Source organism: Sturnus vulgaris, chromosome 1 (assembly GCF_052056855.1).
Source record: "Sturnus vulgaris isolate bStuVul1 chromosome 1, bStuVul1.hap1, whole genome shotgun sequence".
NCBI classification, from domain to species: domain Eukaryota; kingdom Metazoa; phylum Chordata; class Aves; order Passeriformes; family Sturnidae; genus Sturnus; species Sturnus vulgaris.
The window spans coordinates 69,075,383-69,092,374 of NC_142243.1; the positions used below are offsets into that span (position 1 = coordinate 69,075,383).

At 41.9% G+C, this 16,992-nt stretch overlaps 2 protein-coding genes across 2 annotated transcripts in view; one reads left to right on the forward strand and one right to left on the reverse strand.

Moving 5' to 3' along the window:
- ATXN1 (ataxin 1) overlaps positions 1 to 5,626 on the reverse strand; it is a 369,363-nt gene extending 363,737 nt beyond the window's left edge. The window contains exon 1 of the mRNA XM_088169133.1: positions 5,520 to 5,626. The gene's annotated coding sequence lies outside the window, so the exon portion shown is untranslated. The remainder of the gene's footprint in view (positions 1 to 5,519) is intronic.
- On the forward strand, positions 5,332 to 16,272 carry RBM24 (RNA binding motif protein 24). The gene is made up of 4 exons (XM_014878349.2): positions 5,332 to 5,945; positions 6,465 to 6,588; positions 7,658 to 7,712; positions 14,164 to 16,272. The coding sequence occupies exons 1-4, from the start codon at positions 5,778 to 5,780 to the stop codon at positions 14,492 to 14,494; spliced, it is 678 nt and encodes a 225-aa protein (XP_014733835.1). The 5' UTR covers positions 5,332 to 5,777; the 3' UTR covers positions 14,495 to 16,272.
- The last annotated feature ends 720 nt before the right edge of the window (positions 16,273 to 16,992 follow it).

Here is a 16,992-nt window from a genome sequence, read left to right on the forward strand (position 1 = left end):
CAGAACATCAATGGGATTTTGCAGATTTGTTAACTGTCTGTCTTTTAGTTGCCTGTGATCAGGACAGGTAAGTATGAGACTCAGGTGTCTCACAGTGCAATTCTAAGCTTTAGCTCATTTGCAAATCCAAATATATTGCTTCCCTGGCACAACTGCCTTGCTTGTTGTCAACATTAAAAATCATTGTTCTAACCCTGAGTGTGTCACATGGTGGGTGTGAGAGCTTTGTGATTTTGCCGGTTCAGCCTCTGGCATCAGCACTCCCTCTGTTACAGCATCCTAGCACAACTTCAGTTCACCAGCCTCATTCTACTTTCTGACCTGTTCTAGCACTGGCCAGCACTGTTCAATATAGTACTCATGACTTGGTATTCATAAAACGTTTCCCTTGGGGTTTTTTCCTAACATACCTTTTCCTCATGTTCCCCTACCAACATGACATGCATTGTAACTTCTATGGATACATTCAACCTTCTGGCCTCACTTATGATTCACCCTTGCTTCCCTTGAAATGCCTACTATTTTCCTACAGATAGGCAATGTGTCTTAAATCTACAGTTCCACAAGCTTTGAATTTTGTTTGCTGGATCACTGAAATTCTGTGTCAGCTCTTCCACTGCCCTTTAAAGGGAAAAAATATTCCCATCAGAAACTACACCTGGTGGTTGAAATTTGGTGATTTGATTTGGAATAAGGGCGTTTTCCTAGTTGAAGATCATGTGGCTTAGAGCTCAGATACTGTAACAAAAGGGACTTTGGAATACATCAATATTAATAGGTTTCAGGGGGAAAAAAGAATCCTTGATGAAATTTATTATAACGGGAACACTATCAGGAGAGAGGTAGTGGAAGCTTCCCCAGCTAGGAAAATATTAGCAGAAATTAATAATTCAAGAACTTATCCTAGATAAAGATTGTAGATCAGCAAGAAGAGTGAGAAGATGATGAGGTTTCCAAGTTTCTCTCACTGTGATCTGTTGGAACATCAGTGTACCACCTACTTTATGCTTCCCTAGACAAAGTCAAACTATCACCCACGTAGCACACACTGAGCAGAGCAGAGGTTAGACATTCTGCTCTTCTCTGTAATGGGATGTGGTTGGTGGAAGTGCACAGATTAGCAGACAAAGCCATGCCTAATGTTATTAGCTGAATGCTTTCACTGATCTATGGTATTATGGAACTTCAGCAGAAATGTCTCACTGATCAAACTGATGGTCTTACTAGGTTAACAGAGGAAGAATTAGTTTCATTTTCAGTCCTGCATAACAAATCATGGTGGTTTAGTTCCCGGGCATTCTAATAAAAGTGTCAACAAATAAAATGGATATGTAAGTATATGTATATGTATGTGTATGTGTATGTGTATGTGTATGTGTATGTGTATGTGTATATGTATATGTATATGTATATGTATATGTATATGTATATGTATATGTATATGTACATTCCAGCTGCATTTAATTGAAGGTGCAGGGAATGTTCTGAAGACCACTATTCTTTACTGAAATAAAGCACTAGCAAGAATGACTGGCGTGCAATATAATCACGGGTCTTTGTTGTTTCCAGAAACCTAATGAATGAACACACAACATCCATTGCTTTCCAACATGACAAGCATATGGTGTTCATAAATAAATAAAAAGCATGATATTACAGTTACTCTGATACCACTGAGTGGCAACATTTGGTAAACTGGAAAGCTGTCTATTTTATCCTACCTCAACAGCAAAAACATAAAATCTCTGAGTAAAACCAATTAATTGTGACTGTAGCTTTTGGGGTTTCCTCCCATTACACCGTGTTACTAGGTTCCAAATGAAACACTAGATCACCTTCTCATTTATAGCTTCAGATATATATTTTAAAATCATTAAAATTACATAGAAGGTAATTGTCAGCTATAATACCCTTCAGCAACAATACCTCCATACCTAGGAGAGATTCCCAGTGATACAAAAGACTGCAGCAGGACCTGGGTGCCTATATTCTACTTTGATTTAAAACTGAGATCCTGAAAAGGCCAAAATAGCTGCCTACGGGACCAATAATTCTGTTTTACAGTGATCTACTGTTTGTGGTACTTACCAAAACATGGGTGACCCTGGTTCAATGTCCTCATTTCCATACATTTAGGAACCTCAGTTTCACATTTCTCCCAGGAAAGCTCTACCTAGACATTCCTCTTTCCACATGTTCTCACTTCTTGCCCAAACTGTCACACTTTCACCAGTGGCATCAGACCTGCAAAATTTGCACCATATAGGAATACATTTCTTTCTGCTATACTTGTATTCCAAAGCCACAACCAGATCCTAGCAGTAAGTCATCAGCTGACCCATCTCAAGACACCAAAATACACCAAAATATATATTATCTCAAGCAACTGGGAAAATGACACTGGTGAAGTTGTCCGCGGACTTCCCTTCAGCATAATAAATGCTGTACAGTCCATCCTTTAAATCTTAAAATCCATTAGTCTGACTGCAAACTTAGCCAGACATCCAGCATGGCCGAGGTAAATACTGTCCCATTAACTCATTAACTCCAGGTTCATCCTCATCTGAATTCATCCAGATTCATCTGTTTTCTGTGATACCTACAGGTTCTGTAGATAAACCTCGCTCTTCAAGCTTTGCAGAAATGTAGCCCTAGCACAAAGACACAAGCCCCAATAAGTCCAGAACATTTTCACAATGGGTGAATCTGAAAGAACTCCCTTCCTAGGCTCTTTGTGGTAACCTCCTTTGGGTTAAGACTAGTCTAAAATCTGGGGTTGGCATACGGTACAAGAGCGAAGCACACAATATATTCCTGGTCACTAAAGTGTTCAAATGGTCTTTAGTTAATTTCCATATAATAGAGGTCACCTTTCTCTTTGGGTAAACCTAAAGTGATGATTAAGACTCAGATAAGGTTGGAAATATCTTTATTTCTGAGGGCTGCTGAAGGAGTAGATAGTCTGGTTCTAGTAGAATCATATTAGCCACAGTTTAGTCATAAGATCATACATCCAAGAGCTGGAGGCCTGTGTTTGTTTTTCACAGATTATGCCACGCAAAAATAAAGGCTTGTATTGACAGTGGACTGAATGGGCTAGAGGAAGTTGCAAATTATGAGGTATCACTTCTCTGGAATTTAGGCAAGGATTCCTAGGAATCCTAAGGCTGGAAAATCATACCCTAGATTCTGTCAGGACCAACAAAACAGAAAAAGATCTGATGCTAGAAAGGATGTAAGGTAAAACTGAGTTTTGAGGAATTACCTTCAATAGTAGAGGTTGTTTTCCTGTGAGAGTGTTAGTGATACAGTTCAGTTATAGGAATGAATGGGCTAGAGAAGTCTATTTATTCTTGAGTTTTACTGAGATTGCCATCTTAAATTGAGGGTGCATATACAGTAGTAGGACTGTTATGGCATGCCTTATATAAGATATTTTGATCTGTTAATGATTAGCCTTTAACACTTATGGTCACTTCTGGTTTTACGGAAGAGGATGTGTTAGCCTGTCAGAATAGGTTGAAAACTGTACTGCAGATACTTTGAATCAGCAGTACAAACAAAGGCTGCTCGATGAACCCTACCTAAATACAAGAAGTTTGTCTTTTGTTGAGACATAGGTGTGGAAAGTTAGGGTTTTTTTCTGAATCCTGGAAGACCTGCTGTTGCTGCTAGACCAAAAAGCTAGATTTTGGGTTTGGATCTGTCAGTCATCAGTCTTCCACTTGGGCTGAAAAAGGTGAACTCCTAAATACATCTACAAGTAGTTCTGGGACAGTCAAATGTTGATTTTCTGGCCTTAATACGGGAGTTTGTGTAATGACTGGAAAGCCAAGCTAATTCACCTTTCGAGCAGACACCACAAGACACTCAGGAGTGCTGGGCACAGCATGAGAAAGGAAACATGATGGGGTGGACTACATTTGGTTTTAGCTGAAGTTCATCTTCCAGGTCCACAGGGGCTGAGAAGTTAAATGCACTACTAAGTGGGCTGTGGGCTGCAGGGCTCCACTGAGCACTGACACCCTTAGCTGGGCTACTATTTAAGTTCAGGTCACTGGGCTAGAGTTTAGTTACAATTAGCCCTCGGAACAGAAGTGGCTGGAGTGTCAGGTTTAACACAATGTTCCAGACCAACAGGAGAGTCAAGCCAGAAGACATTTGGGAACAGAGTTAGCTGACCTAATTGAATTCAGGTTAAGGTTAAGGAGTTGCCATAATTTTGGTTGAAAAGCAATATTTATGTCTCATCCTGCTGGTGTTGCTAGGTTTCACTTAAGTTAGTCTTAACATGTTAAACCAAATCTAATCTGGAGAGTCTGAAGTATCAAGTAGGGTTTAGTATTGACAGCATGGCATGGCTTAGTATTGTATAGGAAAACTAGTGATGAAAAAATCAAACGGAGCTAAGGCTAGATATGGGCAAGCAGGGCCTGAGTTTAGGGCCAAGTGTCCTCATCATGGTTAATGTTTGGTACCAGTGGGGCTGAAGAACTTTGTGAAAGTCTGTCCTGCAAATGACACATTGCTCTTTTTTCTAAGGGAGAGAGACTTCATGGGGAAAAGCCTAGCAGACAGAGGAAGAAGGTGATAGAGGAAAAACGCAGTACTTATCAAGACACAGTACTTATCAAGACTTTGGAACCACAAGAGAATGGTTTAGAAGTCTATACACATGTGCACATCTGTTTTCCCCAATCTTTAACCTTCCTCCCATCCTTCCGGTCTCCCTGTGAGTCTCCCTTCCCCCCAACTCCCACAGTCCTCTGTCTCTTCATGTCACACAGACATTCCTTTCTTTATGTTTCTCTTCATCCTTCCCAGTCCCAGCATTGGGTAGAGGCAACAAAAGAAAAACAAGGGAAACAGTTTTGCCAATTTTTTTCATCTTGTGACCAAACGAACAGCAAGAACCACAACCACCAGCACCACCACAATAAAAATGGATGCGTTGCAGCACAGTAATTTTGCTAGCCTGAAGAGAGCAGCAAGTGAAGGTTGCAGAGGTTTGAACACAAGCCTTCGAAGAGAGATCGAAGCATTTGAGAACTGCCAGCAGCCAGTGAGCCGGCTGTGCCCGCGGGCTCTCTGGCCAGCCGGGCACCGCTGACCCCACGGGACCCTATCTCCTGACACTCGCTGTCTGCGGCAAACCTGCCTCGAGTGGCACCGGGGCTCTCCGAGGGACACTTCTGAGGCCGCTTCTTTGCCTGGCGGCCCCGAGGCCCGGCTGCCGCCGCACGAGGGGCATCCAGCTGTTGCCAACAGCTGTGTGTCAGCCCCGGCTGCGCCGCGGCCGAGCACGGGGTCCGCCCCGCCGCCGTCCCCGCCCCTGCGAGGAGGAGGAGGAGGAGGAACCGAGAGTGCCCGACCCGGTGGCTTTTAGGGGGGAGGCCACTCAGTTGTTAGAGCCCAGGCCCTGCACTCCTCTTGCAGCTGCTGTTTCTGCTCGTTTCCAGCGCTACGGCCACCAGGCTGGCTGCTGCCCGGCCTCCCTTCCTCCTTTTGCCGGTACCTACCTCAAAATCGCCCGAGGCTGCGAGGCTCCGCTCTTGAAGGAGGAGGAAGCTGGGTCTGAAAAGGCAGAAGGGAATTGCATTGTAGCTGGGTGGCGGGGGGAAAACGGGGGGCGGGGGAAGAGAGGAGACAAAAAAAAATAAAAAGGAAAAAAAGAGCGGGGCTGAGTCTGGAAGCGGGTCTCGCCGCCCAGGACCCGCACGCCCCGGCGGCCACGCGTGGGTGCAGATCGCGGCGCGGCGCGCAGGGCCGGGCGGAAGATGCACACGACGCAGAAGGACACCACTTACACCAAGATCTTCGTCGGGGGCTTGCCCTACCACACCACCGACTCCAGCCTGCGCAAGTACTTCGAGGTCTTCGGGGACATCGAGGAGGCGGTGGTCATCACCGACCGGCAGACGGGCAAGTCCCGGGGATACGGCTTTGTAAGTGCCGGGGCGCGGGGCAGGGCGGTGGGCGGCTGCGGGGGGGCACTGCGGGGAAACTTCCGCGGGGGCCGCCGTGAGAGCTCGGGGGCCGGGGGGGCTGCCGAGCGTCCGGCTTTTTGCTTTTCTCTCTTTTTTTATTTCTTTTTCTCTCTCCCTCCTGGGGAGTTTGGATAGAGACAGGAGGAGCGGGGGGGAATTACTGAAAAAGGAGACTGGGGGGGGGGGGGGGGAATTGCCCAATTCCTCACACACCGCCAGTGCGCCTGTTGCTCGCTGATACGGCCGCTGCGGGGTTTATCTGCCGGCGGCCGAGCTCGGCCCGCGCCCTCCGCCCTGCGCCCGCCGCGGCTCCCGGCGCCCCGCTCGGCCGGCGGGCGGACCGGGACCGGGACCGGGACCGGGGTCCGGCTGGGGGCCCCTCGGAGCCGCCCGCGGGTACGGCCGGGTCGCTGCTATGGGCGGGAGGCTTCTCCTTCCCCGCGGAAAGGGATCTAATGCGCGGCATCGCCCCTTAAGGTCACCATGGCTGACAGAGCTGCTGCTGAAAGGGCTTGTAAGGACCCCAACCCCATCATCGATGGCAGGAAAGCCAACGTGAACCTGGCGTACCTGGGCGCCAAGCCGCGGATAATGCAGCCAGGTGAGGAAGCAGCCCCGAATGGCTTTTCTCTCCGTACCTCAGGTTTCTGAAGAGAGTAAAACTTCAAAAAAAGGTAGTGCTGCCCTCCACCTTCCTGAAGTACGCACACAGTTGGGCGTGCTTTGGTCTTGATTTTTAAATGCAGCATGTAATAACTTTCTGGCTATTTTGCACATGTGCTTTATTTAAAAAACAAAAGTGATGAGAGATAAAATATCTGGAGTTCTCCAGGAAGACTTCCACAGCTCAAACACTTCATTGGCTATTCCTGCTGCTGCGAATGTGGTGGCGCTGACCATTTACAGTATCGTTGCAGGGTAAGATTGGCCTAGGAGTGAATCGCTTCCAATGTGTGCGGTCTTATTAATACAAACAATATCTTAATGCAAACTTCTCAAGCAGATGGGAGCTATTATGCAGATTTTAAAATGAAATGGCTTTTCCTAAGACTACATCTGAGACAATGTGATGTCCTAGCCCCTTCCCAGACTGCTGTTTTGCAGCAAGAGTGAGAGGAACGTGGAGTGTGCGCACATTTGTGCTCTAAAGGAGACCATTCTGAATTCCCCCGTGTTTAGCCTGATGAGCACTTGTGCGAGTAATTAAGTGCCCGCCAAGGAAAGACAGGGTTTATGCTAGAATGTTTAAAGAACAGAAGTTGGGATTTGACCCCTTGTGCTAAGTCCTCATGAGTAGGGATGACTAAAATTTTAAGTCTGTAGAAATTACACAAATACACTAATGAATGGAAAGTACCATCCAATCATTCAGATGATAGAGATCCAAATGGAGCACCAGGTAAAATGTGAACAAAAACCCTGTGCTTGTTTAGAAAAAGTAATTTTCCTAAAGATCTCTAGGAAAGCGTGTGCTTTACTGGTTTAAGTTCTCTGTGGGTGTATATAGACTGATACATTTCGCTTTCTAATTTTTGGTTCTACAGCCTTTCAGATGTTGTTACTGCAGGCTGTTAGTGAAGGCTCTTACTCTGCATTTTGTGTGTGTGTATAGTATAAATAAGTGCCAAAAAAACACCCATAAAGAGAATGTGATGTGTTTTTGTTGGTAGGTTTTGCCTTTGGTGTCCAGCAGCTTCATCCAGCTCTCATACAGAGGCCTTTTGGGTAAGTCTCAATGGGACCTCAAACAGGGGAGGAAAAAATCTTTTTTAAAAAAAAAAAAAGCAAAGAAAAAATATGATCGTTGAAGGCCTCTTGCAGTAGCATCCTTAAAGCTGGCCAGAAATGCTGAAGCTCTCAGATTTATAAATGTATACCCATAAATGCGCTCACCTTGTCGGTCATGTTCTAAATGCCGCAGCTGAGTCAAGTTGTGTGGGACGTGGCCCTTCCGACTAAGCAGTCCAGTCCCACATGACCCTATGATAAAACAAGGAGGTATGACTTGATGCAAGATTGCTGTGCCCCATTTCTCTTTTTTCAGCTTGACTCAATGTTATTTATCTCTTTCTAATCTGACAGGGATCGTTTACAGTTAAGATAACTGATCAGAAGGATATGATGATAAGAGGTGGAATAGTTCTGTTTGGAATTAAACTCTGTAACCAGTAGACTCAAACACAAACAAGCTAAAATGGTGATTAACGATGCATGTATGTTTTTTCATATAGTCAATAGACCTCCGTGTGCTTTTTTTTATTTATTACAGTAATGAAGTGGTGTTGATAGCTAAACTGTGTGCTTTTATTTAATTGAAAGAGCTGTAGTGAAAGTTTTTTGGGGGGGTCTTTTTAATTTTGGTTTTGTTGTTGAGGAGTGACTTTGCCATGGGGAGCAAAGGGCCTTTTATTTTTCCTTGCTTCCAAGCTGTAGCCTGTGACTTTTTTAACCATATTTTGTAGTGAGTGCTAAATTGTGTGACTTCTTGATTTTTAAGTAAATCAACAAATTGCTTGCATGTTCATGATTTTTGGGGGGTTTGTTCTTGGGAAGGGTGTGGAGCTCCTTATTAACGATGTATGTCCATTTGGGCTTTCTAATTTGAGGAGATTTTTTCTTCAATCTGTCTTTAATATGTAGTGCATTTCTCCTGAATTTGAGTATAAACTATTCCTAAGTGGATCTAACTCCTGCTTTTTATAGGCATATCATTAGGAGGTGAAGTCTGCTTTAAGCTTTCTATAGTGTCACTTCACTAATGCACACTGACTGAGAAACTCATTGTGAAATAGTGCATTTTGCTAATTAATGCATAAGCTAACAATAAAGTAGGGACAATGTGTCACAAATGTATTTTGATTAGAATGGCTTTAGAATATAATACTTATCTGTTATTATGCAACAACAGGTTCTCAGTAATTTGATTTGTCAGAATGGAAGGAAATAGTTCCTATACTGAAAACCACAGGAAAAAGTTTTTCCTAGAAACTTCATGTAATTTTAAAAGAGCGTGTTTGATTGTTCTGAGAGCGGAGAGGCTGTAAAAAACTTTTTGTCTTTTCTTTTTTCCTTGTTATGATTATCCGCTACTGTATTTTGGCTGCTTCTTTGAAGTGTGAGATGACAGTGTGTATGTAGTGATCAGTTTATGATGTCTGCACTAAGGTAGGCAGGAGGCAGAACACCTCATCTCCAGAGCTGTTAAAACACTTGTTGAAAAGGGAACTACTGAATTGTACAGGAATCAGCTGTGGAGAGACTGAGTATTTGCTGAGCACAAGAGAAAAGGAGGACCTGTGGCAGTCCCTTGCTTAACGGACTTTGCAAATGTAGGAGGAGTCTTTCTTGCTTTCCTTACCCAAAGCCAACAATAGATGACATAAACCACATTTAGGTCAGGTGAATCCTTCCAGCAAGCTGAATAAGGTTGGATTTCTAAGGCATTGCTTATAAATCTGAAGGAATGCTGGTCGCAGAGTCATGTGTATATGAAACTGGCAATTTTTCATCCTTGGTTGTTGCATTTCTTTTACTATATGCAAACAACAGAGATTACTAATCCTTCTTCCTCATCAAAATTTCCAGTGACCTGCTACTTTAGATAAAGTATGTAGTTCACATTAGGGAGAACAGCATTCTTTAGGATGAATGAACATCTTCACTTCATTGACAGTAAGAGGGGATGTTTCCGTGCTTATTTGAATCTCCTTCTGTTGAAGAGTTCACTTTTGCTGTGTGGATTGCACTGAGGTGCATGGTCACCCTAAAGCCTTAGTTCTTCCTGTGCAGTTGCAGTTTGGAAGTACACTTCCCTAATAGGCTGTGTGAAACAGGCTATAGTGGTGATTCACTACCAGTACTCAGCTAATCCATACACAAAAGCTTCAGATGTTTTGTGGTTGAGTTTTGGGTTTTTTTCCTAACAGTGCCAATTAATGAGGTGTTGCCATATTTTGGTACGGTCAGCTGTGTTTTAGAATCACAGACTCATAGAATGGCCTGGGTTGGAAGGGACCTTAAAGATCGTATTGTTCCAAACCCTGCCATGGACAAGGACACCTTTCTCTAGACCATGTTTCTCAGAGCTCCATCCAGCCTGGCCTTGAACACTTTCACAGATGGGGCATCCACAACATAAAGTTTCACATCTATCAAATAATAAAATAATTTGATTCTGTTACATTACTTTTACTGAGAAGATGCAGAAGTTCAAGAGTCTGACTTAAGTACAACACTGTTGTGGTGGAGTGAGACAGAAACTAGATTAGCATAATACATTTAAAATACAGGGATTTTTTTTTTTATTCAGTGCTGCAGAACAACATTTCTTCCCACTTTTTACATTCAGCATCTATCTTACTGTTGGCATGTTTCATAGAAAGCTGTTTGATCACAGGACTAGTTATTTATACAGCTTTGTTTTCAGGATTGTTTATTAAAATACTATATCTGAATTCAGCAGGAGTTTATGGAAGGAGAAGATGACTTTCCTTCCCCCTTTAACAAGACAGCTTTTCTTGTTTTGCTAATGTAATTTTTACTTCAGTATTGGTGGGAAAAATTGGGGTTATTCAGAGGTATTCGTGTAGGACGTAACTGGTGAGGAGATTTTTTTCTTTATTTTCTGTCTAAAACCTGTACTTTGATCAAATGAAAACATACCCAGTGTTTTCAGTAAGACCAGAGTTAAATCCAAAGTTATTAAGCCCATTATCAAATGGTTAGCTGATACGACATGCTTGATATCTTCCAAGAGTTAGGCAAATCTGCCTTTCTTAAGAGAGAAGGAAAAGCCCCCTCTTGAGTTTGTGATCAAAAGACCTGTATAATACTAGACTACAGATAGTCTGAAAAGAGGGAATGAAGCTGGAACAGCCAGAAGTTAGCCTGCTGTTACATCCTCTTAGTGGTTATCAGATAAAAGGAAACATAGTAAGGGTCTTGTATGTTTAATGTTTATGTAACCTGTTTCTGTTAAAAGGAGAGCTGTTCATTGGTGAAAATCTAGTCTTTAATTATGCCTACAAAAGCAAACGATGCCATGCAAGAGCCAAAGCAAAACATTTTGTTTAAAGTGAAATATCTACTTTGTGAGAATGTAATGCTGACAGTTAAAGATGCGCTGCTGCTGAATTTCTATATGCCACGGATCTCTGCATTAGTCTGAAAAGTCTTCTTTCCTTTGAAGTTATCATTCACATTATTGTTGCCTATAGGATTATTTTTGAGGTCTTTAGTTAAACATAAATCTCCTGTTTTAACAACAAAGAAAGTCTAAAGGCACGTGGCAGGGATGTAGGTCATTGAATTTTTGAGTATCTCAAAGCTACAGTTATTGCTAAAGTTAAATACGGCTTCTACTTTCCTTTATTGCAAAAGCATAAAACAGTAAAAACACATTCCAAAATAAAAACTACTGCCAGGAAAGAGAGCTTAAATCCTGTGCATTTCTCACACTATCACTCTGAAAAGTAAAGCAGCAGCTTTTATTTAAAATTAAGGATACTAAGGATTTCTAGTGTAATTGGGAATTGCTTTTTCAGCTTTTGACCTGGCAGAGCATGAAAAGCAGTTGGGTTCTGAATGGCTGAGATCTTCGTGTCCTGGCCTCTGCAGTAGGTAGAAATTTACTTTGGCCATATAAAGCCATTTTACTTGACTGAAAACAGTTGTAGCATGACAGATGATCAAAAATAGCCCCACTGCAGCTTATGCTGTCAATCATCATGTGCTAAATGGCATGGTGGAGAGGAGCCTGCACAGGGTTTATGTTTATTGTAGGGTAAGATGTGGCAAACAGATAATGTTTCATAACTTCACCACCTGTTAGTTTCTTGGCTTAAATAAACCAAGTCACAAGAGCTTAAGTGGAAGCACATGTATCTTTCTGTCTTGTTCAAGGATATGGTCGAGAGTCCAAGTGTCTTCAGAAAATCTTAGTAACGTCAGTTCAAGACAACACAGGCAGCCTGATAAGCTTGCTTACTGTCTTTTCTGTTAAAATTACTCTTTTCCAAAAGTGCTGAATGTAAAGATACCTTTGATATGGTGTTAAATGGACTCTTTGTGATGCAAAAGAGGCTCTCTGTGACTTCAAATTTGTTTTTATACCTCTTTTCTTAAATGCTTGCATAAAGAAATATGGTGTTATGTTCATTAGAATTGTACTTGGTTGGTGACCAATACAAAATGCTTGCTTATGCTGATGCTCATCTATATGGAGAGCTCAGGTAATGATGTGTATTTAAATGCAGAGAGCCAGCTTAAGTAGGCTTCAAATGCACTTCTGGCTAATCACTTCATAAATTAGGTGAGTGTTAAAAACCCAACTTACGGTTTTGTTTTGTTTTCTTTCCCTTCCCAATCACTCCCTATTTGTCACTCTTTTTTTTTTTTTGTCCTTCCCCCAATAGGAAATTAATTTCATTGACACGTTGGGTTTTTATGATTGTGGTGTTCATGTCTTAAACATGGCAACTGAACATTTCTCTCTGCTAATACTCCTATTCAAGCAACTGAGCTCTTTTTTTCTGAAAAAGGAAATTAAGCTGTTTTAAAGTCTTATCACTTATTTTAAATTATATTTTGCTATGATTCTAGTTGACGGTGTCCCTTCTGATTGCAAATGTTTCCTTGTTGGCCACTTAAGTACATCTTAAAGCCATTTTAAAAATTAAACAAAAAAACCCCAACATACCCTTTCCATGAATCTTGAATTTGGAGAATAGAGGACACTTTCTACCCCTACGATTTTCATTTGTGCTTAAAGTGTGTTCAAAGGTTGATGCAGTCTTTAGAGGAGTCTGTAAAGGTAAAGAAAGTTCAGTATGAAATAGTAGTGAATCTGCACAAGAAGTTTTTCATGCATTTATAGAGATTCACTGGCTAGGAAGGAGTTGCATATATGAAGGACTTCTGTTTGGAAATCCAGATGCAATACAGCGTTATGAATATAAAATGAAAATTATACAGAGTATTTTTATTTTAATCATACTATATGATAAAAACCAACCGTGAGATTAACATGTATGTACACTTGTGTGCTAAGACAATGATATGACCAGTTTTTAAAACTAAAGGGCGAAGTAAACAAGCCAAGAAAGCAAATTATGCAACTTGGACAAGATGGGAAAGTGTTTACTCATCTATTCAGAATGGTTATTTCTTAAACTGTAAATTTGTGGTTTTTTTGCTTTTGTTAAGCACCAGATCTATTTAGATTTGATCTTATGCCCACCTCCCAAAAAACTCTATGCTGTATGTCTTGCATAGAAATAAACAAGCTGGCACAAAACAGGACATCAGTGACCTGATAACCAAACAGGTTTGACCCTTGTGTCCTTACGAACTTTTATAAAAGTGTGATGCACATGTACTTAGGAGTCACTGTTATGGATTTTAATAGCATCTATGTAGCTTCCCCTCAATGGCCTCTTGTGACGGAGTGAGCTGCACTATCGTTCGTTTGGAAAGTGTGATTCTTGCTGTGTTTACCACACTTGTGAACTCTATTTAAACTCCTTTGTCGCCTGTGTTGGTTTTTTTCTTATTTTTAATAAGGGTGACTGAGGTTGCAGAGAAATTAATGTGTGCTGAGTCTGCATAGCAACTTAAGTAGGGTTGCCACAATACGCTCTTAACACACCTCCCTGGGAAGACTTGACATAAAGTCAGGGTTCAACCATTGGCTGTTGTCAAACTCATTATAGTGATGTTGTCAAACTGCTCAGTTACTAATAATAAAAATATTGCAGGAAGTAATTTTACTAAGAGTCAAGTAGTTAAGAGAGAAGAGGGGTAATAAAAATGGCTTACAAGTGATTTGAAAAACAAGTACTGCAATTTTCCAGATGGAACGATCAAGCTTAGTCCTTCAGAGTTATCTTAAAACAGACATCAGTAATGCCGGTCCTTCTAAAGATTTGAATGGCATTAAAGACACTATCCTCAAGGAAGACCGAACACCCTGACTTAACTCAGCTACAGCGCTGTGCTTTGGAGCGATGCATCTCTTCGGGCCAGTGAACTGATAATTGGTCCATTGAGTCAAGTTATTGTGGCAACCCTATGCACATAACAACAACTAAATTGAGTTTGTTTTAGTTCGGAGTATGGATATGACGCTTAGGCGCTGACTCGCGTACCAACTCTAACTCCCTCTCCCATCTTTCAACAGGATACCCGCTCACTATGTCTATCCACAGGCTTTTGTGCAGCCTGGAGTGGTAATTCCCCACGTGCAGCCCGCAGCAGCCGCTGCTTCCACCACGCCCTACATCGACTACACCGGAGCGGCGTACGCGCAGTACTCGGCGGCGGCGGCCGCCTATGAGCAGTACCCGTACGCCGCCTCGCCGGCCGCTGCCGCCGGCTACGTGGCAGCCGGGGGCTACGGCTACGCCGTGCAGCAGCCCCTCACCGCAGCAGCGCCCGGCACGGCCGCGGCGGCCGCGGCGGCTTTCGGCCAGTACCAGCCCCAACAGCTGCAGACAGACCGCATGCAATAGCAGATGGACTCCTGAAGGAAGCTCGCACTCTCTCTTCCTCTTCTCAGCCTTCCAGTATACGTAGTTAACAGAGACAATTCGTAGTAACTAAGGAGCTTTAAGGAAAGCGATGCTATTGCAAAACTAGAGATTTTTATTCCACTGTCTTCATACAGTATGCATCCAAATCATGTTGTTAGAGGGGAAGGGGAGAGCGGCATGTCTAGTTTCAAGTATCAAGCCAGAAGAAAATAGGGGGAAAATACTGTACTGTCATGAAAGAGTGGCAGGAGTAGCAATGGGACTTCATATTTTCAAACAAAAAAAAAACCAAAAAAAAGCAAAGATGTACTTTCTACAGTATCAGGGAAGCAAAACTGCCTTTTATAAGTAAGAAAATGGTATCTGAAAAGTTTGAACCAGGGAAAAACTTGAGTCAGCAATATGTAACCTTTTTCCATTTTAAGAGGAAACGAGCTTAAAGCACTGATTGTCCTTTCTAGCTTTCAGAAGTTGTCTTTGTGAGACAGGACCTTGTCACTCTCTCACTGACAGGCACCGAACAACCCAAGGAAGATGGCCGGCTAGCAAGATGGCGGACAGGCACCAAAGTTATTTTCTTCTCTGTCCTCTGGATGAGTGGAACTATGGAGCAAGTGATGTGGAAGTAAGGGGTGCAACAGCTGTAGAGACAATCAATAACACAGACAGTTCTGGACAGAACACATCACTTGTGCTCATGTGATGAGCTTGTCACATCCTAATCCCTCGCCCCATCCCGTTTCACTTTTGGGAAACTTTAACTGCTGGTGTCAGCTATTCTGATTCTAAAATAGGATCAGCCCTTTACTACAACAGCCTTCTCTTTCTATTTATTGCATCTATTCGTAACTTGTGAATAAAGGCAGGAAGAAGCCTAATGAATTAAAACCTTTTAAGAACTGTTTTAAGGGAATTTTCGTTTCTGAAACCATTTGTACAATTTTAGTATCTATTTCAGGATTATATTTAAAATATTTATTAGCAAACATACAGTACACAAGGCAACTTTTTGTTACCAAGACTGCAGTTCTTGAAGGGTTAATGGTATGTGATTTATACTGTGCCTTAATTGTTATGCTATTTAAAAAGAAATATTTATTTTGAAAGTTTTACTACGCTGCGCTCTAAAGAAAGCGACTTTAGATGTGACACTGTAAAATTATGTATTCATCTCATGGTATAAATTATTTAGTAGGCTTAGATGTAGCATATTAAATATTAACCTAATTAACTAAGGATGTTGACTTGGATTTATTTAAATTCAGTATGTGCACTGTATGAGGGTACTCTTAAATTAACACTTTTTTAGGTTTTTACATAAAATACTGCTAGTTCATTCTTTTTCCCTCTACTAGTTATTCATGTAGACCTCTCAAATACATTAGTGCCGTTCTCTTACTCATCTGTATGTAGACTGACTATTTTTCCCTTTGCTAGAAAATGCTGCTTTACATTGTCCTGTGAAACTACAATACTTGCAATTTTTATTCTTGACCGAAATGGAATTTAATATTTTACACTGTATTGGATTTTTTTATACTTGAACAATTTCATACAAGGGAAGACAGGATAGCATTTTTATGGACTTTATCCAATGTCACTGGATTTATTTGAGGTATTCTGAATACTAGCCAGTGTTACAATGTAGACATGACTCTCCTGTGCATATTATTTATTCAGTATGTATATTGCTTTACAACATTTCAGATCTCTTAATCTATTCACTAGTATTAAAACAATAAAAAAAAGTTGTCTCATCCTGTCTAGTGTTGTTCTTGCCCAAATTGTCTTAGATCTTGTTTAGTTAAAACTAGAGGGGCAACCTTTTATATAGTTCTCCTGGTCTGTGGGGTGAATAGCAGCATATACATTGACTTCAAATACAGATTGATGGGAACTGTGTTACATAGAGGAAATTCTGTTGAGAAGATGGAGAAGATCCATTCTGAGGTTTATCATAAAGTAATTCAGAATGGAAGGGGCTTTGGGAGGTCTGAGGTCCCTTATATCTTTTGTCCAGTCAGGTCTTAAAAGATCCCCATGTAGAGACTGCACAACCCGTCTGGGTAATCTATTCCACTACCTAATTATTCCCATAATGTAATTTTTTTCTCCCATCTATCTAACCAGCACCTCCCCTGCTCGTTACAGCCTTAGTCTCTCATTCTTTGGCAGAAAGCCCAGCCCTATCTTCTCGGTAACCTTCTCTTAGGAACTGGAAAATTGCTGTTCTCTTCCATAGGCTGAACAAATCCCAATGCCTCACCCTCTCCTCACAGTTCTCATGGTTCAACCTTCAGCCGTCCTGCTGACCCTTCATTGGAGTTTTCAAGTCTGCCAGCAGCTGTCATGTACTGGGAGCCTCCAGACTGGACCCACTATGCCAGCTGTGGTCTAATGAGTGCTGAATAAAACAGAATAATCACTCTCCTTGATCTGCCATCTGTGGTCCTGTTGGAACAGTCTGATGCACTTTC

Excerpts from the sequence above, each read along its gene's own strand:
- RBM24 (XM_014878349.2), top strand. The coding sequence starts at position 5,778 with ATGCACACGACGCAGAAGGACACCACTTACACCAAGATCTTCGTCGGG. Across the intron at positions 5,946-6,464 it reads AGTCCCGGGGATACGGCTTT|GTCACCATGGCTGACAGAGC; the intron begins GTAAGTGCCGGG and ends TCGCCCCTTAAG. Across the intron at positions 6,589-7,657 it reads GCCGCGGATAATGCAGCCAG|GTTTTGCCTTTGGTGTCCAG; the intron begins GTGAGGAAGCAG and ends TTTTGTTGGTAG.